Source organism: Neovison vison, chromosome 6 (genome assembly GCF_020171115.1).
Source record: "Neovison vison isolate M4711 chromosome 6, ASM_NN_V1, whole genome shotgun sequence".
In the NCBI taxonomy this organism is placed as follows: Eukaryota; Metazoa; Chordata; class Mammalia; order Carnivora; family Mustelidae; genus Neogale; species Neogale vison.
In genome coordinates, this window is record NC_058096.1 from 3,194,706 (window position 1) to 3,215,533 (window position 20,828).

General features: G+C 53.5%; 1 protein-coding gene across 1 annotated transcript; it reads left to right on the top strand.

Annotated features, from left to right (window-relative positions):
* Positions 1 to 368: 368 nt before the first annotated feature.
* Positions 369 to 20,009, top strand: RSPH1 (radial spoke head component 1). Its single transcript, XM_044254933.1, has 9 exons — positions 369 to 486; positions 2,640 to 2,753; positions 2,858 to 2,963; positions 8,627 to 8,717; positions 9,212 to 9,347; positions 13,166 to 13,237; positions 15,652 to 15,814; positions 16,613 to 16,756; positions 19,477 to 20,009. The coding sequence occupies exons 1-9, from the start codon at positions 433 to 435 to the stop codon at positions 19,527 to 19,529; spliced, it is 933 nt and encodes a 310-aa protein (XP_044110868.1). The 5' UTR covers positions 369 to 432; the 3' UTR covers positions 19,530 to 20,009.
* The last annotated feature ends 819 nt before the right edge of the window (positions 20,010 to 20,828 follow it).

Here is a 20,828-nt window from a genome sequence, read left to right on the forward strand (position 1 = left end):
AAAGGCGGCCCCTCGTGACTGCACCAGCCGGCAGTCGGCCGCCCGGGCCAGCCACGCGGGGTCCCCGCTAGACCGCGGGTGGGCGACGAATCCATCCCTAGTCCGCCCCCTCCCTCTTCCCGGGCGCGGATTGGTCGAGGTTCCCTCCCGTTGCTATGACAGCACCGAAAGCGGTCAGTGGCTCCGCCCCACGCCCTCCCGCCCCGCCCCTTGCCGCTAGGCCCGGGCGCCCCTTCCCGTTGCTATGACAGCACCCGAACGCGGCCGGTGGCTCCGCCCCGCCCCTCCGGTCCCCTCCCCAGCGCCCGCGCCAGGGGGGAGGCGGGGCGGACCTCGTCTCCATGGCGACGGCGGACGCGGCGGTGCGGGCGGCGGGGACCTACCGACTGGAGACGCGCTGGTGGCGGCGAGGACCGAGACCGGGGCGAGGGCATGTCGGACTTGGGCTCGGAGGAGTTGGAGGAGGAGGGAGAGAATGACCTTGGGGTGAGCGCTTCGGGGACGGTGGGCTTCCCGGGCGCCCCGCGGAGGCCAGCCGGGGACCAGGACCACACCGGCCACCGCCGCGCCGCGCCCGGGACGTTGGCGATGGAAGGTGCCCCGCTGACGTCCTCTTGCCACATCCCTTCTCGCCGCCTCCTCCCTTCGCATCCCGCCTCCCGTTAAAGGCGAAGACTTCCCAGTCCAGTCTCTGGGAGCATCTCCCGCCTGCTGCCGGTCTCCGTCCGGGCGCCCTCCGAGGCCGGCGGGTCACGGCGAGCCCGCGCCTCAGGATCAAGGGGGTGGAGGGAAGGGCTTCGCGGGGTATGCGAGGGGCTCTCAGCGAGGCTTCCACCCTGGAAGCCTGGGATCCTATGGGCTCTCTTCGCTCTTGTGGGAGCTGACCCAGGTCACTGGACTAGTTCCCGGTGCAGACAGCAGAGAAGCGGCGCTGGGTGCCCGGCGTCCCCGCGGGAGCCGGGCTCTGCGTGGGCGTAGATGGATGTCCCCAGACTAATCACTCTACCCCACAGGGTGACTGTCTCCTGGCTGACAGGTGGGAACCTGAGCCACGGTGTATGTGCTCGGGGTACAGAGTGGAGACAGTTTCAGAATTAGCTGTAAAACCTACCACTTCGGCTGTGATAGATGCTCAGAACGTTTTGCTAGTGAGGTGTGCCCACCTCTCAGCTTCTGTCCTGGTCACTGCTCAAGACTAGCCCCTCTACGGGCGGAGCCACCTGGCCAGGAGGATGGCTGGAAGCCAGGAATCCGTGCTCTCCGGACAGCCAGCAGCTCCTGCTAAAAAGAGGACAAACCACGGTGCTTTACCCTCCAGCAACCCCGGGGCATTGAGGCCCAGGTGGGGACATCTCCTGACACACCCACCCTCCTCTTTCATGTGTTTCCCCATCCCCTTTGTTGATTTCTCAGGGGATGCTTTTAAAACATCACTTGCTCAGAGTCTGTTTCTGGGGGAACCCAACCTTCAACATCTGCCCAGTAAGACTTTGCACTTGTCCCTCAGGTAGCCCTAGTGATTTGTAACTCTTTTGTGCCCATAACTTTAGCTTTGAATCACAGCTGGGGTCATTTTAGAGGCCCCCGCCCCCATTCGGTCACCCCCGTCAGGTGCCCTGGGAGGTCTTCTGAGCGAAGTGGAGAGCTTTTACACATTTTGATTTCGACTAACCCTGAAAAAAATCGATAAGGTCACACATGTTTACCTTCCGTTCTGAGCATGGATTTCTGAGCTAGACAGATTTGCCTGGGCAAAGGCAGACTGCAGATGGTTTTTTCCCCACGTCCTAGTCGTATGTCTGAGCTGGTGGTGCCCTCTTTGCAGATACCAGTCCGTGTCACACCTTTACTCTGTGCCTTCACCCTTTTATTATGTATATGTTCACTCTGCGCTTATGGTTAGGGGCTTGAGGAATGTTTATTTCCTGAAGGGTAGGAGAAAATAGGTGAATTACAAACCAGTATTAGTTTTTTTTTAATTGATTTACTTGTACGCTACATAATTATTTCCGTGTTAGTCTACACGTGTGTTTGAAACTCGAGTCTCTTGCTGAGGAGTTGAAACTTGATAACGAGATTAACTAAGCGGAGTTAGGGACACTTGTGACAGCTGAGCCCTGGTCCTTAGCTCCCCCTGTGGCTTCCTGTCCCGCGGGCGCCCCCATGGTGAAAGGGGTCCTGAGGCCACAGCAGCCCCGGAGATCCTTGGAGGAAGAGGTGGTTTTTTTGCATTTTGAGTCCTGGATTATTGGAGGAAGGAACAGGGAGGTATTGCTAATGTGGCTTGAGGCCGTGCCACCGGCGTCTGTTACTTCACGCCTGTTCCCACAGAGAACACAATCAGGAGCGCCTCACGTTTCCCGCAGTTTGTCGAGTTTACTCACAGGGCAGAGGATTATCATGATCAATTGCAACCTCAGATGTTGGAGAGAGCGAGGGAGGCTTCCACCCTTGACAGGTCCCAGGATATCACCTTAGACCAAGGCTCCACATCGCCCAGGTGTGGTTTTCCTACCTCACCTGTCAGATGGGGCTGAAGACTGGGACGGATTCCATGAAATATTACTTACAAAAACGCTGAATGCATCCTTAGTGATTAATACGCGGTAGCTGTCATTGTCCCTGTCTCTTCTGCGCAGGAGTACGAGGGGGAGCGCAATGAGGCAGGTGAACGGCATGGACACGGGAAAGCAAGACTGCCCAATGGGGACACGTATGAAGGCAACTACGAACACGGGAAAAGACATGGCCAGGTCAGAACAGGTGCCTTCAGGGGCTAGATTTCTCCAGTTAATATTCTGGTGGTGAGCCCGGAACACAGGAATGACACGAATTGTATATAATCAATGTGTTTCAGGGTGTCTACAAGTTTAAAAATGGTGCTCGGTACATGGGAGAATACGTTCAAAATAAAAAGCATGGTCACGGCACTTTCATATACCCAGATGGCTCAAGATATGAAGGTAAGACGTGCTCACAAAGCAGATGCTTGCGTTGTAAAGTTGATGTGTGGGGTTGAGCTTGTTGTGGTCGCTGAGCTGCGTGAGGGAGCTTCGAGTCCTCCAGATCAGTCAGTCACTCAATAAACACAGCTGTGCTCCTAGGTTCACGGGGTTGACGCAGAGACCAGACAGGCCTGTAATGAACGGACCGGCGGCTGCCCTGCAGCCAGCACAGCTGTGAGCCCGTGTGCTCAGTACCAAAGCAAGGGAGGCCATGGGGGAGCACAAGCATCTGGGGTCTGGACCCTTGATCCAGATATTCTGTCCTTTCAGCCCCTTGATGTTGACTTGCTGCTTCCCTTTCTGGCAGGTCCCTCTTCTGACGAACATGTGGTTTCTTTAGACCTGATGGCTCCTTCGTTGAAGGCTGCTGGTCTGGAAGGCATGTCTGGAAGACATGTCGGCCATGATTTCCTTTTTTTTTTTAAGATTTTATTTATTTATTTGACAGAGAGAGAGATCACAAGTAGGCAGAGAGGCAGGTAGAGAGAGAGGGAAGCAGGCTCCCCACTGAGCAGAGAGCCCGATGCGGGGCTCGATCTTAGGACCCTGAGATCATGACCTGAGCCAAAGGCAGAGGCTTTAACCCACTGAGCCACGCAGGTGCCTCTTGCCACGATTTCTTACCTGCCAATGTTATGTGGGAGGGAAATTCTTGTTCCCTTATTTCCAAGAACCCCACGGCTGCCCCCACACACCGTCATCACCCGGTGTGACTACCGTGTTGATCTGATCCCAATGAGGGACAATCCCGGGAAGACAGACAAGTGGGGAGTGGGTTTGAGCCCTCAGAAACTATGCAGGATTCTGTGTTCTGGACTTTTCCTGGGAAGAACATATCCAGTTTTCATCAGATTTCCCAGGGGAGCTATGACCACAACCCTGGGGCCGTGGTGACAAGCCGTGGTGAGCTTGTGTAGGGATCCTCACTGCTCACCGTCCCAGCTCTCTGGTCTGCAGCGTGAGGAGTGAACACGGGGAACCGTGCCCGGTGGATGGCGAGCTCTCGGTACGTGTCCGCCGGCAGCATCGCCTCCCGGTGCCGACATGTCCTTCGGCGCGAGCCAGGGCTGCCTCCCGCATCACCGAATGAAAGTGGAACCCAGGAATTCTGAACCAGAGGTTCTGCCAGAGTCCGAGAGCCAGGGGAGGCCTGCCTGCGCTGGTCGGGTCAGAGAGGAATTTCTGCTCTGTTTCCTATTTCTTAGAGGGTTTATCGCAGAAGGAACACCATCTGCTTTTTAAATCAACTTGAAACAATTTAATTTAGAGTTTGATTTAATTCCTTCCAGACTGTTATGAACCTAATCTCATTGTTGTCATGTTTTATTTTAGTGTAGACGTTAATACAAGTGGAACGACATGTAAATATGTAAAGAAGGTACCCAGAGTAAGGGATTGAAGGTTTTTTTTTAACGTGAAGATTAGCCAAAATGCAGACCTTCTTTGCAAACAGCCATGAGTTTTTGTGTCTCCATGTGGCTTTGTAGGTTCAAGTGGGTCGGGTGTGGTCACTGCTCAGAGATTTCTTCTCCAGGTCAAAAGCTACAATGTTAATTTTAGCTCAGCCAGTGAACAACCTTCTAATCATAAAGTCTAAGTTAAGACATGGTTGAATTTTTCAAGACTGTGTGTTGGCCCACTGCCACCCTAAGGGACACAGAGTGGTTTTCTGCAGGTTGTCTAGAGTACTCAGCCTCAGCCCGGGGTTGGGGGCACATTCCTGATCAACCCACTGAGCCTGATGGGGAGCCCAGGGACGAGGGGACACTCCTGGTTTGGGGGCCACTCGAGCAGTGGTAAAGTGGGGAATGAGGTTGGGGGGTGAGTGGGAGTCACTTTAGAGGGGCTTTCGGACCACTTCTATGGACTGTGAGACGCAGAGACGGAAGGTCCGCGAGGGCTTGGGAAAGGAGAGGGAACACCCCTCTCTAGGACCGGTCCTGCAGCCAGCAGCAAGGAGCCAATCCAGATGAAGATGTTTGGTCATGACACCATGGAGAGACAGAACGATATGACTCGAAGTTGGCTTTTCTGGATGCTCTCAGTGGCCAGAGCCAGAAGAAGACATGAATGCATGGCCCTTGCTTGTGCAAGAGAGCACGATGTTGGAACCACGGAAATCGGGACCTTTGTTTCCGTCCTGCTGTGTGGCCTTGGGCAAGGTGCATGATCTCTCTGGTTTTGGGGTGCTGTCCCTGTAAAAATGTGTTTTGGTCATTACACATTCCAAAGGAGGTGGCCAATGAAAGACCCCAGATGGCAGGAAACACCACCAGAGTGATGCCCCACCGATGTCAGCTCCCGTCTCATCCACGTTCTGCTGACCCGGCAGCGGAGGGAGCCAGCGGGGCAGACAGTGTCTAACCTGCATCTTAGGTGGGCAGAGAGCTTCTTAGAAGAGCATTTCATTTTATTTATTTTTAATATTATTTTTAAAAAGATTTCCTTTATTTATTTGCTTATTTATTTGAGAGAGACAGAGCGTGAGCACTTGCACACGAGCAGGGGTGAGGGGGCAGAGGGAGAGGGAGAGAGAGAATCCCAAGCAGACTCTGAACCCAGTGTAGAGCCGGACGCAGGGCCTGATCTCAAAACCCTGAGATCGTGACCCTGAGCTGAAATCAAGAGTCAGACAGTTAAATGACTGAGCCACCCACGTGCCCCAGGGCATCTTGCTTTAAATGGTCTTTAATCCCCAGAGCTGCAGACCCAGGAGCCCTAGAAGCCTGGGGATGGCGACAGGGTGGACGCACGTGGAGGACGCACGTGGAGAGCTTTGTAAGGGGACGGTGCTCTCCTGGAGGAAAACCAACACAGACGACCATCCAGCCAACCGTGGAGTTCCTCCCGAGCAGAAATGTAGCTGAAAACGCTCTGGGGACGAGATGGAGAACGATGAGAAAGTATAGGGTCAGGGGTCGGAAGGCTGAGCAACGAAGTGCACGTTAAAGCAACAGCAGCACAGCGTCTCAGTGGCATGCGTGTATAAAGGGAAACCTGGCCCGCGGCGTTCAAGACCTGCTCCAGGAGGCGACCTTTCCCTCACTTAGCTCCCTCACGTCACCGCTTCCTGCCACCCGGTTACCATCTGCGGGGCAGGATGGCGATCACCTTGCTTGTTCAGTAAACCAGGACTTTTAAAAAGTTTCCGCACTGCCTTGAAATTTGGTGCCTTTGCAATTTAATTATTTTCTTTCTTTTTTTTTTTTTAAAAATATTTTATTTATTTGAGAGAGAGAGAGAGAGTGCGCATGTACGAGCAGGGGGAGGGGCAGAGGGAGAGGGGGAAGCAGACTCCCTGCTGAGCAGGGAGCCCGATGCGGGACTTGACCCCAGGACCTTGAGATCATGACCTGAGCTGAAGGCAGATGCTTAACTGACTGAGCCACCCAGGAACACCCCCTTTCCTTCCTCCCTCCCTCCCTCCCTCCCTCCCTTCCTTCCTGTATGTCTATTTATTTATTAGCAAGAGAGACCGAACATGGGGGAAGAGACGAAGGGAGAGGGAGAGAGAATCTCAGGCAGACCCCACTGAGCACGGAGCCCGTCGGACAGGGTGCCCCATCCCACGACCCTGAGATCACGACCCGAGCTCAAATCAAGAGTCAGATGCTCAACTGACGGAGCCATCCAGGCGCCCCTGCAATTTAATTTGTTTCTTGAAGATTTTCTGTGAAGCACTCGCTACATTTTTCTTGACCCGCTGCCCTGGAGACCAGCTGTAATGGCCAAGAGAAGAGGATGGAACCGTTCTGTCATGGTCTTTTGGGGTGAAGAAACCAAGTGACGTCTTGGCCTCCCGGGGCCCTGTTGCTCGGCTCTGAGCGCTCCCACGCGCCAGCTCGGGCCACTCGTCCCCAGCCCCGTGCGCAGTTCAGCCTTGGCCGCAGTGGGAATATTTACACCACAGAAGCCGCCTGTGCTGCACATCTGCCCTCCTCCTCCTCCTCCTCCTCCTCCTCCTCCTCCTCTTAAACTGGTAATTTACCGGGACACAATGGCTCCTTGAAAGCCGAGTCCTGCAGGACTCCTGCACCCTCTCTCTATCCTCAGGGCGACTTTAGGTTCGAGCCCCTGTGTTTGCTGAGTTATTTCAGTGTGGGGCTTCTCCGTCCCCCTCGCTCACGCTGTTCCTGACACACGTCACACCTCTTCCCTTGCTCACGCCGGTTCCCGCCGCCGCCTCTCTGGGCTGTCAGCTGTGGGTCGGCCCCGCATGCGGGGGGCGGGGGGGCAGGCTCCCCCAGGTCAGCGCTCCTCCTGGAGCTGCTGCTTGTGGGTCTGAGTGCTCGAGACCTTGTGGGACTGGTAGGGAAAACGTGTGGCTGTGCCCTTCCGTCCATCTGTTGCTGTGGATGAACATGGGATTCACTTCGCGTCAACACGTATTTCCTGGATGATCCACATGTCCTCGGCGTGCTGTGTCTTCTTCCTCTTGATGGGGAAGCAGAGCCCGTTCTCCTGTAAGCCAGAAGCTTCTGCAAGTCCTGGGGGCTCTCTTTAAGGAAAAGAACATAAGATTGGCATACATGTGAATGTTCATTTGTAATAAAAAATCAAAATAAATAAAAACAATTTTTATGTGCCACGACTGTTATAAAATCCGAGGACTTAACCAACAGAAGTTTAAAAATTCATGCCTGACATGGCTGTCACATGCCTTTTCCTTGTCTGTCTAGCTATAATGGAAGGTCTGTCTGACCGCAATTCTGTAATATCCCTCTCTACAGGGAAAATAGGGAATTCTATCTTTTGTCTTTGATCAGAAATTGATGAAAATTCATTTTTAAAAAATTATGCATAGTCTAGAAAAGCATCATTCCAGGTAACAACTTGTTATTAGCAACGCCACGTGCCTTTTTAGGAGAGTGGTCACCCTCAGAAAACTCTTTAAGTGTCTTCCCTGTGTGAGCTGCAAGGTTGGAGGGTGTCGTAAGTCTCCTGGAGCGGGGATCCATCTTCAAGGATCGACCTCATTCCCTAACTCGTTTGCTGTTGTCATTACGGTAGAGGTGTTGGGAATTTTATGATATTTTTGCCAGTTCCAGTATTCTCAGCAAGGCAGCAGGAGATTTGCAGGAGGCGGCACGGGGGGGAAGGAGGCAGGGGCGATCCGTGAGGGAAGAGTCCGGGCAGAGGCAGGGGCTGGGAACAGTGTGGCGTCCACGCCCTTGGAGCCGGAGTGTAGGTGGGGCACCTCGGGCGCCCTGGCTGGGAAGGTGTGTCGGAGCGAGGTGATGAGGTGGGAAAGAGAGTGAGCGGCTGGGAGAGGTCGAGGCGGGATCGGCAGGCCGGGTGTTGTTGCTGGATCGCTGAACTGTGCAAGCAGGGGTGTGGGGTAGGGACAACTGCAGGACAAACCCGGGTTTGAATCCTTGCTCTGCCACCGACCAGCGGTGATACCTGTTGTCGGCACATGCAGGTGACGGCGGCCCGTGTGTGCACCTGTCTAGACCTGCATCCAGGAGGCCCTTGACTCAGTTTCCTTTAGCCAGCCCCCCACACCACGCCATCCAGCCAGAGGGGCAGGGGGCCCGAGGAGTGTCACAGAGGGAGGAGACAGCAGGTGAAGCCCGTCTTTCCCTTCTCACCCGGGCCCACTTTTGTGTCGTCCCTTCCAGGGGAGTGGGCGGATGACCAAAGGCACGGTTACGGCGTCTACTACTACGTCAATAATGACACCTACACTGGGGAGTGGTTTGCTCACCAAAGGTTTGCATTCTCTCTTCCGTTCTGTACACTTGTTTATGTAATGAGAATATGACGACGTCTTATTATGAGGCGGAATCATGACAAAAACCCATTAGCCAACTCTGCCAGGCGGTCCAAACCCTTCAAGGCTTTAAGGTGGGCACTCCAGATGTGACATGACTGGGCAGGTACAGATGTGCGGGGAGAATACTCGGTCCTTCATTCAGAGCCCCCGGGGCGAGTACCCACCTGGGGACAGAACCACAGAGCCTCCTGGGAGCATTGCCTCTTTCCCACGTGACCCAAATGATATGCAGGAAGGGCATCAGGAAGGGTGTCGCTGTCCAGCACGCGATGCCCCTCCCATGCATGGGCACACAGAGCATGCGCGTGCTTTGATGGGGGCACAGACAGAAAAGCCAAGGATAGGCCACCCTCAATTTAAATGTCTGCCTATAAACCTGGAAGGCTTTCCACCGTGCGGGGAGAGTGCATGTGCTTTCTGTCTTTACCAGGCACGGGCAAGGCACCTATTTCTACGCAGAGACGGGTAGTAAGTACATAGGTACCTGGGTGAACGGACAGCAAGAGGGTGCGGCCGAACTCATTCACCTGAACCACAGGTACCAGGGCAAGTTCTTCAACAAAAACGTAAGTCGGTGGGAAACGAAGCATGCCCTCCTCCCCCGTCTGCGTAAATATGTGAACGTAGAATACTAAAAACTCAGGGAACCCTCCAACTCCTCCTAACACAGGGAGGGGGCAGCGTGCCTCTCCCCAAGTCTCTGCTGCCTACAGATGGCTGGTTCTTTTCTCTGCATCTCAGTGAACCCCCACTCTACCCGGGCCGGGGTCCAGCCCATCCTTATAAAGCGGAGGGGGCGCTCCTGTCTCCCATATGTGCTCCTCATCATGGGTAGGTCAGACGTGAGACATTTCCCGTGCTTGTGAGCATGTGGGTGTTTGAACATCCTTTGCCCTGGGAGGCACGGGGCTGCAGCCCCCGGTCGGCAGACCCACAAGCTTCTTCATTGCCGCAGGCTAGCCCGCCCGCCCGCCCTGGATGTGGGCTTGCGTGGGAAGGTGTGGCCAGTCCGCAGGGCTCATAATTGATCGTTTCTTTTGGAGGGCTCTGTGGTTGTGGGGGCCCCGCTGGGACACAGAGATGACCTACTCATTTCGGCCGTCCCCCTACACTTCAAGCCAGCGTGGCCAGAAACGTCCCCTGAAGAGTTTGCAAAGCAAGTTAAAGGCATTAGAAGTTGACATAGAGAGAGGTGCCTGGGTGGCACAGTTAGTTAAACATCTGACTCTTGGTTTCCACTCAGATTGTGAACTCAGGGTCGTGAGATCGAGGCCCAGGGCAGGCTCTGTGCTCAGTGGGGCGTCTGCTTGAGATTCTCTCCCTCTCCGTCTGCCCCTCTCTCTGCTCTCCCCGCCTCTCTCTCAAATAAATAAATAAATAAATCTTTAAAAAGAAGTTGGGTGCAGGGAATATTGAACTAATATTATGAAACCACCTTGGACTCTCTTAAAACTTAGTTTTCACTGACATAAAATTCATTCCCTAACTTACAGATTCTACTTTTAAGGCTTTGTAAAGCAGCATCATTCTTCCCAAATCCATGCCTTGCATATGTAATTCTCAGGAAAATTCTCCCGGGATGCTTTTCAGCACGGGGAGCTGTGTGGAGGGAATGAGAATTTGACGAAAGTTCATTGGGAAAATTAACAAACCGAGAGTCCCCTGGAGAAGGAGAGCTTTGGTCTGCTGGTTAGTGAGACCTGTGCACATGGCACACAAGTCCAGTTGGCCATTGAACAATGCAGGGGTGGGGGCACAGATCCCTGACCCCGCACAGTCAGAGATCCACACAGGACTTTGACTCCCCCAAAACTTCACTACCAAGAGCATGCTGTAGTCCGGAAGCCTTACCAACAAGACAAACAGTCATTAACACACACTCATATGCTTCGGGGGTTATACACTGTATCTTCAAAACAAAGTCAGCCACATACTTTGTATCTATACTAGATACTGTATTCTTATAATAAGGTAAGCTGGAGGAAAGGAAATGTTATTAAGAAAATCATTAGGGGGGCACCTGGGTGGTTCAGTGGGTTAAAGCCTCTGCCTTAGGCTCAGGTCATGATCTTGGGGTCCTGGGATTGAGCCCCGCATTGGGCTCTCTGCTCAGCGGGGAGCCTGCTTCCCCCGCCCCCACCGCCTGCTGCTCTGCCTACTTGTGATATCTGTCTGTCAAATAGATTAAGAAAATCTTAAAAAAAAATCATTAGGAAGAGAAAACATATTTATAGTGCTACTCTGTATTGAAAAAAAAAAAATCCGCATGTAAAGGGACCCGTGCAGTCAAGACAAGCGTTGTTCAGGGGTCAGCTGTCCGTTCCAAGTGAAATGTCCCCAGACACGCAGCCCTTTCTCCACGCCTACATACAGCATGAGGGCGGTCACTGTATAAAATAGGATCACATTACATCCGGACACGAAAATAGGCACAGAGACCTCGATCTTTTTGCTCGTTTGGGAATATTTACGTAGGTTAGACACGGCCATTGCTGAGTCTACAAATATTGACATTCTGAATCATGATTGATATCGCCAGCTGCCCGGAAGAGCTGTGCTAGTTTACACTCTGGTGAGCAGACTCTGAGATCTTCTGTCACACATTCTCCAACATTGGGTATCACCAGTCTTTAATGTTTTTGCAACTCCGATAGATAAAAAATGTCTTGTGGTTTTAATGTGCATTTCCCCGATTCCTAGTGAAGTCCAGCATCTTTACGCACTTCTGCTCCTGGTTCCACTACCTTCCCCGGAGAATTACCCGTTCATATCCTTGCCGACAAGTTATTAGAACGTACTTCAAAATTTTGATAATTGCAACTGAGCTGCCAGGTTGGAGAAATACAGATCATGAAGCAGATTAGAAAGTCTAGGGACAGATGTAAGTGCATATGGCAAATTAGCTCCCGAAAAGGGCATCATTTAAATTAGTGAGGACATGATGGGGAGAAGTCGAGGAGTGGTGCTCAGACAACTGGATAATAAAACAAAGAAAAACGAAGTCCGTTTGACACCCAGCACGAGGTGAAGACGCACTCTAGAGGGAGCACAGGTTTAAATGTAAACAAAACCACATACAGAAAAAAAAAAATAGGTAAATGTTCATTAACTTTGAAATGAAGAAAGAGGACTTTCTAAGCAGAAATATAAAGGAAAACCAAACAGATTTTGCTTGCTAAAAAAATCCCTTATTGATTAGAATATGCTTTAAAGAAAGTTTAAGAGATAAATAACCAGTGGGGTTAGGATGTTTGTAAGATTTAGTACGCATACCTAAAGCATTTGCATCAGTCTGTGGGATTTTAAGCGGCCAAAAATGTTGAAAAAATCCAACCCTGCTTATAACTTAAAGATGTGACTTAATGATGAGTCCTGTTACTTATATACTCAAAAAATGTAAAGATAGAGCAAAATGTTGATGCCCAGGAGAAGCAAGGGTTTACTGACAAAGGGCTCTTAAGTGTTGTTGTGGGAAGGAGGATCATTAGGGCCTCATTCTGGTGAATATATAAAAAAATAGGTGTGTCTATATATTTTGTGAGTATATATGTACACACTGTGTGTGTGCCAGAATTCCACCTCTGAAAACTTCGACTCCAAATACATCTCCCACCGTGGTCTCTGTCAAGGAATAGTGTCAGCACGCCAAATATTAACAATAGTAGATGGGGAAAATAGATTACAATTCTTACATGAAAGAAAACTGGAAAGAACTGGAATTGTGGAAGACCATTTGTGAATATGGGAATTCATTTATGCTTTGTTTCTAAGTAACAGTAGAGTATGAGTCGCGGGGTGTAATTACAGTCAAACTTCTATTTGGAAAAATCTAGGCACTAGAAATAAGGAATAAGGTTATAAAGACTATGTCACAATATATATTTTAAAAGATTTATTTATTTAGAAAGCAGCAGGGGGAGAGGCAGGGAGAGAGGGAGAGAATCTGAAGCAGGCTCTACGCCCAGCACAGAGCCCGAGGCAGGGCTCAATCTCATGACCCTGAGATCACGACCTGAGCCGAAATCATGAGGAGCCGGTCACTTAACCCACTGAGCCATCTGGGTACCCCAAGACTATGTTCCAATATTATTAACACTTCTATCTCTAGCTTGTTTGCCTGTGGGTATCGACTTCATGAAATTTTTGTAATAAATACATTGCTTTTATGACAATGAAACTAAAGTTTAGATAAGAAAGCAAACAGGCCCTATACCTGACAATTCCATTGGCCGTGAGTTCACAAAAGCCCTTTAACCCTCATCGGCTGTCTCGCTCCCCGCCTTTGGGATGGTTTTTGGTTTTCTGACATCCCCGTGGCATTTTGCGCTCCGGTGGGTACACAACACTAAGTGTGAAGCCCCTCTTGGTCTCTCTCTGCTCGCAGCCTGTCGGCCCTGGGAAGTACGTGTTTGATATCGGATGTGAGCAGCACGGGGAGTACCGTTTGACAGACGTGGTGAGTGGCAGAGTGCGTACAGTTTCCTCTCTCCGCGGGCCAAGGAGCTGCCCGGGCTGTTGAGCCCATGGATCCCATCAGGTCACACGAAGTCATGCCAGCCCTTGGCCATGTCCCCCTGTATGCACGTGCCTTGGTCCAGACCCAGATTTCCAGATCTGAGCAGTGTCATGTCACCGTTGCCACAGAAGCCCACATGCAGCTTGGGTCAGGAGCAGCAGCTGGCCTGGAGTCCAAGGGTTCTGGGCAGCGTCAGGCAGCAGGAGTGACGGCTGGCATCCGTGGCCGTGGTGCCACCAAGTCTGTCCAGCGTCACACTTCTGACATGTGGCTTGCCCTGCCCACTTGTCTTTTTGTGCCTTCCCAGCACTCAGTGCTGTCGTGAATACCTGCTCCATGCCTCCCGGTTCACAGGAACTAGCCGGCGAACGCTGTCACTACTAGGCATGTGTTTGTGCGAGCGTGCGCGCGTGTGTGCCTGCATGTGTGTGTGTACGTGCCGGTGGATTTCTTGTCATCATCCCCTGATCTACAGGCGATTTCATGAAATACGTTGGCACCCCCTCCTCCCTGGGCATCACCCCCAGGCACATCCCGCCAGGACACCCCACGCCCAGGCCTGCCCTCGGCCCCGCTTTTCCGGCTCCCTTCCCCTGCTGAGTTCCTTCAGATCACTCTGCCAGAGGCTCTTTATTCTGTAGAGTAAGTATCCATGCCCTCGGCAGTGGCCAGAATCCTCCGTGGGCTCACGGTGACCGGTCCCCTGGCCTCATGCCCCCCCCGACCTTCACCATTCCTTTAGACCAGGGGCCACGGACTGTGGCAAGGGTCAGTTTCCTGGCAAACTACCCAGTTTGAAGTGTCCCAAATGCTTGATTCTGTTGCTAAAAATAGGCCCGACCCCAGCCCCAGCATCGTTTTGTCCTGGATCCCAGGACGTGCAGTGACTGAGGGAAGGGGCTCCCAGAAGCCAAGGCACCTAGAGGAATCTGACATGTCACCCCCAGCGGGCCACAGCTCCCCACGTTCCTGTCTGCCCTCGGCGCCCGCAGTCTAGAACTGCAAACACAGCTGAGCTCTGTGCTGTATTGTTAGACGGGACAGTGACGGACCGAGTCCTTGCTGGTCTCTCCCTGGGGCCAGAAACCCCTCATGGGCCCCTGAAGGGACCTGCCAGCTGAACTTATTAACTGCTCCCACGGCCCCCCAAATCTGTCCCATATAGCCTCGGCGACTGAGCCCTTATTGTGATTTGGGGAGCAGGCAGTTTTAGTCTCTTCGGGGAAAGGTTCTTAGAAGTCAGAATTGCAGGATGCCGGGGAGAAAGTAGCAAGAACACCCTAACACCTAAGCGGGGGGCGATATTGCCCTAAGCTCCCAGAACTGCCCCGGTTCAGGAATAAGCCTGGGGAGGAATGCACAGCCCGGGGGGTCTTGGTCTAGGGCTGCACTTGGACGGGATGACGCCCAGGGCTGTGATAAGCACAGAAACCAGGAGTCACAGCGCACGGAAGACGGGAGATCTGAGCTCTAACGTCTGCTAGAAACGCAGGTGGTAGGGCCCCACCCCCGACGTCCCGACACAGGAGGTCCCACCCGTGTTTTCACAAGCCCCTCGGGAACTCCGGTGCAGGCCTAGAGCACTGGCGTCCCCCTTCGGGGGGGGATGGAGCTCAGAAACTTGGAAACCAAGCCATGTGGTTCTGAGTGACTCAGTGGAAGTGACAGACGGGTCTCTGTCCCACGTTGTCATATGTATTATCCTCTGTGTAACAGTGACAATCCCAGATATATTGATATTCAGATTTTTGGAAACGTGTGACAGATGCAAAACCGGGAGCAGGCTGGGACGCTGGGCCCGGTGGGCATACGCCGGCTGCTGCGTGACTGGATTACGCTCTTACAAGAGGCTGCGTGTAGCGGTGATCAGTTCTCCCTCGGCTGTCACGGGACTTCATTTCCCCCCATAGTCCTTGATCCTAGATGCTTAGTGCTCAGGCCCTTCCACGCTGTCTGGTTGTCTTAGGATGCTCCCAGCCCTTTCCTCCCAGGGACGGGATGCTCGCTATTGTACTAAAGAAGCTGTGATCGGGAAAATGCGACCGAGCAAACTGAAAGCCACACCCAGTCTCTCTCACTTCTTGAGGGCTCCAGAAGGCGGGAATGTCAAGTCTGGAAGCCGTTCACAGCAGAAGCGGGAGCGCACGGGTGGGCGCCGTGCGGCGATGCCCGTCTGTGCCTCAGCCTAGTGCTTCCAAGACCCACCTTGGAGCCCAGATCACACCAGGGACAGCTGACCACTGGCCTGACCACTGAGCTGTGCTGTCACGGTGGCCAAATGTCCCTGGCAGTAAGCATCCCCCACCGAGTCTACACACATGCCTGTAATTTTATGTTTTTAAACTTCCCGACAGGAAAGAGGAGAAGAGGAGGAGGAGGAGGAGACGGCCATGATGACCGTGGTTCCCAGGTGGAAAGCCACCAACATCACAGAGCTGGCTCTGTGGACACCGACCCTTCCCGAGGAGCAGCCCCCTGCGGACGGGCCTGGTGCAGAAGAGGCTCTGGAAACCGAAGGTACGGGGCACCTCCGCACTGCCGGCCCTGGGTACCCACTTTGTGGACCTGGAACTCTGGGCCTGTTTTGTGTGCATGAAAATGTCGGGGGGTAGCCTGGGGGGTTGGGGCCTCCTGGCGGTGGAAGGAGAGCGGGGAAGTGGGACGACCGGCTGGACGGACCACCTGGTTGGTTCCATGGGAAGCCTGGACCAAAAGCCCACCCTTGGTCAGGACTGGCTGTGGGTATGAGCTCGGGCCAGGGCCTTGAGCAGCCAGGTGGCAAATCCTTCCTGAAGAGGGGGTGGCAGCAGCTGACTGTCCCCTGCCCCGTGCTCTTCCCGAGAAGGAGCCAAGGCGCCATGGGCCGTTGGAGAAGTTTGCACGAGACACGGGTCCCAACGCGTTGGAGTTCCCACGGCTGGAAAGGACAGCCAGGGAGGGGACAGCCTCAGGCACGGCAGCATCAGGCTCCCCCACACCCCGGGTCTCTGCTTGTGGGCATCCCCTTCGCTTTGGAGGGCAATGTTCATCGACTCCATCAAATTGCCCCCGTCAGCTCTGGAACCCTGGGGAACAGACAGTGGCTTCTCAGTGGGAATTAGGCCCCCCTCCCCCACCGAGCCTCTTGCCGAGATGGGGGATGTGTGCTCCAGCTCTGGACCTGATTGGGTGACGTCCAGCAGGAGTGGGGGTCCCCAGAGCGGGTGGTAGGCACCCTGTCGGCAGGAGGGAGTGGGCGCTGGCAGGTGAGGAGGCAGCTGCCTGAGACCCAGGCCCGCAGGCCACGTGACAGTGTTTCCTGTGGCTTGGTCTCAGGCGGCGGGGAGCCCTCGGAGGAGGGCCAGGCTCTGGCCGATGGTTCCGAGGGGGAGACCGACTCCATGAGGCCTGGGGAGGACGATGGAGAAGGCAGCCGGGAGGAGGGCCGAGAGGACTTTCGCTATGACACCATCGACCAGGGTGAGCACGCCCTCGGGCCCAGGAAGGAGGAGGGCGCACCCTGGGAAGGGCTCTCGGGTTCTCCGGTCTTTGACCTTGGCCTCTGTGGGCTGCCCCCGGGACTGGGATGAGATCTCAGGGGCCGGCTGAGGACTCCTGCAGGGCCGTGGGATGTCCCACTCTCAGGCGCCCGACCAACCCCCCGTCGGTGGCGGGGACAGCTCGCAGCCCTGCGGGGTCTTTCACTGTCTGTCCTGTGCCGATTATCTCCATTTTTACCAAAAGAGCAGCCTCAGGCTGAAGGGTCTTTCTAGAGATCTAGAATGCTGCTTCCTTTTTTTTTTCTTTTTCTTTTTACCTGATTTTTACCGCGGTGGGATCCCAGCAGTCTGATCAGTGCTGGGAATCAGCCCCTTTCAAGTGGGTTTGAAGGGACCGTTAATCTCAAAGCATCTGTGTCTGCAGGTCACAGGCCAGGGATGTGACCGTCAGGCTGTTGGGGCTTCAGGTTCCTAGAGCCTTTGACAAGGTGCTGTGGGCAGCCCCAGAAGTTCAGAGAGGGCTTTCTTCTTGGAACTCAGTTCCTGTGTCTGGTTTAAGGCGGGCATCTCGGCGGTGCAGGACCCAGTGGTCTGGGAACCGCTGGCTCCAGATGGTGGTTGCTGGGCCGGGGACCCCATGCAGGTTCGTTTGTCTCTATTGCAAATATAGAGCAAATGCCCGTTTTGGGGAAGACCTGTACTCCCCATTTTTTTTTTTTTTCCTTGAAGACAGTCTCTGCACTAATGAACTCCTGGTAAAACAGGTTTCCATCCCCATGCGCTGGGTGCACATAGGGTCAGGCTTTGGTTGTCAAGTGAGATGAACCACCACCGTAGTGCACCAAAGAAGCCCGTGTTGGCGGCTGGGCAGCCTGTGGCTTAGAGCATCCCACATTTGTCCCCAGGGTCCTGAGGTTTGTGAGGATGGAGGAGGCCCTCATCTGCCGAGCAGGGACATGGCACAGGGATGCTCCGTGCGGGGAGCCTGTGGCTGATCCTGAGCACGTCTGGCGGGCGTCTGCACGTCTGTGCTTGCCCTGCCAGGGGGCCCTGGGTGAGACCTAGGGCCTGACAGTGTGTGGAGAATTGTTGACTTGACCGCTGTGTGCCGGCTGTGTGCCCACCGTGTGCCCACTCATGTGCCTGCCATGTGTCTGCAGAATGACAGCCGTGTGCCTGCAGAGGGAACCGTGTGACTACTGCTGACTGCTGTGCACAGAACGTGCACAGAGCAAGTATGGCAGCATCAGTATTCCTGAGAGCAGGGCAGAGGGCGGGGGCAGGGACGGTGCTACCCACACCTTCCCGGGTAGATGCCAAAATGTCAGAAAGCCTTAACGAACAATGGGCTGCAGTAAGCAATGGGCCTCATAGGCACACATTTCATGCCAATGACAAGAACTTAAGATTTACCCCGATTCCTGCATCATGGCGGAGGGTCAGCCTACCAATCTCTTTTCATTGCCCTCAGTGAGAGTTATAGGGTTTCCTTACAATGAAAAATAACTCAGTTTCATGGCACTTTTTTTTTTTTTTTTTTTTTTTAAAGATTTTATTTATTTATTTGAGAGAGAGAGACAGTGAGAGAGAGCATGAGCGAGGAGAAGGTCAGAGAGCGAAGCAGACTCCCCATGAAGCTGGGAGCCCGATGTGGGACTCGATCCCGGGACTCCAGGATCACGCCCTGAGCCGAAGGCAGTCGTCCAACCAACTGCGCCACCCAGGCGTCCCAGTTTCATGGCACTTTTAAGGGAGCACCTTACTGGAAGGTAGCAAGTCCTTGCCTTCCTTTGTACGGATGTAAGGGCCAAGCAGCGAAGCCCCACGTTTGCCGAGCTGGTCGTGTTCGGACAGCGCGTGCCGGCAAAGATGGTTCCTGAGCTCGCTCTCACTTACTGGAATATTCTCAGCATCGACTTTGGGTTTATCTTCTGCTCCGTTTATTGCTGGTGTCACAGGACTTTTTTGTCCCCTTAGCATCTGTGGTTCTTCGTCACGCTGCCTCGAAGGATGAAAGGGTCGGCCGGATGGAGGGTGGGGGGCAGCAAGCAAAGTTTATTGAGCGACAGTATAGAGCTCTCGGAGAGGGAGGGGGCCCGACAGAGTCACCCTGGGAGTTTCTAAGTTTAGGGGTTTGGAGGCACTCTTTTGTGGAATGATCGTAAGCAATCAGGGTGAGCTGAGTCGTGCCAGTCAGGGCTCTGGTCACGTATCTGTCCGACTATTAGGATAATATCCACGTGTTGATGATCTTTTTTTTTTTTTTTTTTTTTGCTGACATTTGGGGTTTTAGGTTTTCGCTGCCCCTTGCCTGTGATATTGACAAATGCTTTGGGGTCAACGGTCTTATTTCAGGACATTTTGCCAAAATCACTTCAGCAAAGGCTACGAGGCAGAATGTTTGGTCTTGTCTAAGCTGCAAAACAGGGTGTCAGTGCTGTGTGATCTTAGCCGTCCTGATTCCGTATTTTCTTACTGGGGACCCTGGCCCCGATTCCCTAACTGTCCAACTCACTCCTGACACTGGTACCAAAGAAAAACCATGAAAGTCGGTATAAGATAAAACTTAACACAGTATTTTTTTGCCTGATATATGCTTAATATTTATAATATTATTCATTGCAAAAGATCTGTTAGCACAGCATTTCAGCATAGAAAAAAGGAGTGTGGACTATTCTCGTGCTTCTTTTCTCCCCGCAGGAATTGTTAGTTTTGAAGAAGAAGAAAATAAACAGTCAGAGCCACCGGAGTGAGCGGAAGCGAGCGGGAAGGATAGGAGATCGTGTCACAGAAACGCTCTGTTATAGGGCCCTCTGATGCTCCTGTTATTAATCTTTTCTATCAGTTGTTAAGTAGTGCACGGTACGAATAAATGTCTCCCTTCTCCTTTGTTTAAGGATGAGCCTCTGCGAGGTCTTTAAGCTGGGCCTCTCTGGGTTACCGGGCTGCGGTGGTGCAGCCCTGTTTTCTCCTGGGATAAAGGACGGGGTCACATACCCCTGACTCTGCAGAAGGCGGTTCACGGAGGTGGCCTTCTGGCTGAGCACGTACAGTGACTACTTGTCAAAGCTGCTCTCTCCAACCTCCCTCGGGAGAGCCACGGAGACACCTAGAAAGCAATCCCGTGCCCGAAACACCGCGGTGAATAGACTTAGGGTGGGGGGCCGGGGGCGGATGGGGCGCAGTGGGTCAGGCATCTGACTCTTGATTTCAGCTCCAGTCACGACCTTGGGGTTGTGGGGTTCAGCCCTAAGTTGGGCTCTATGCTCAGTGTAGAGTCTGTTTATCCCTCTGCTCCTCCCTCCCCCCTGCTCCCTGCCCGGGCACAAGGGCTCTCTCTCTCAAATAAATAAATAAAGTCTTAAAAAAATAAACTTCGGGCTCAGGCAAGTAACCATCAGCTGCCGTTGGAGGGGGCCCTCCTGCCTGTTCTACGGCTTCAGCCTCCCAGCGTGGATTTCGGGGGTCCCTGCGGGTGGTTGAGGGCAGGGCTGCCCACAGACATGGCTCTGACCTTGTCAGTGGTTCACCTTCTTCAGGTCCTCCTGTGGGGGGTGGGGGGAGGGGCTGACGCTGTCCAGGCCCCTCCTCGGTGGTCCCGCACCACCCTGAAGACACGTGGCTCTGGAGGAGCCCCTCCCCCCGTCTCCCATCTCCCCAGCTTCACGTCCCCCATCCTCCTCTACCCCCAGAGTTGCTTGGAGGGCGGTGTCTTCAGTTCCGCCCAGAACGGTCTCTGTAGCTGGCGTGTCCAGCGTCACGTGCTGCGTCTATGGTCACGAGGTCCCAAAACATGGGGCCTTTTTAAGAACATGGCATCGTGAACGTGGTGTCCGGACCTGTTTACAAAAGCACACAGGACACCATGAATATGAAATCGCAGTAAGACGGATACTATTTTAGAATAGGAAATTCCAAATACAATTCCAAACCACAGAGCTGGCGAATCCACAAAGAGCACATCTAGGAAACCACCCGAAGGCTGATGTTCTAACACGGCTCCGACATTGCTTTTGGCCACACACTCTCTGCCTCCCTCTCCTTACGACAGT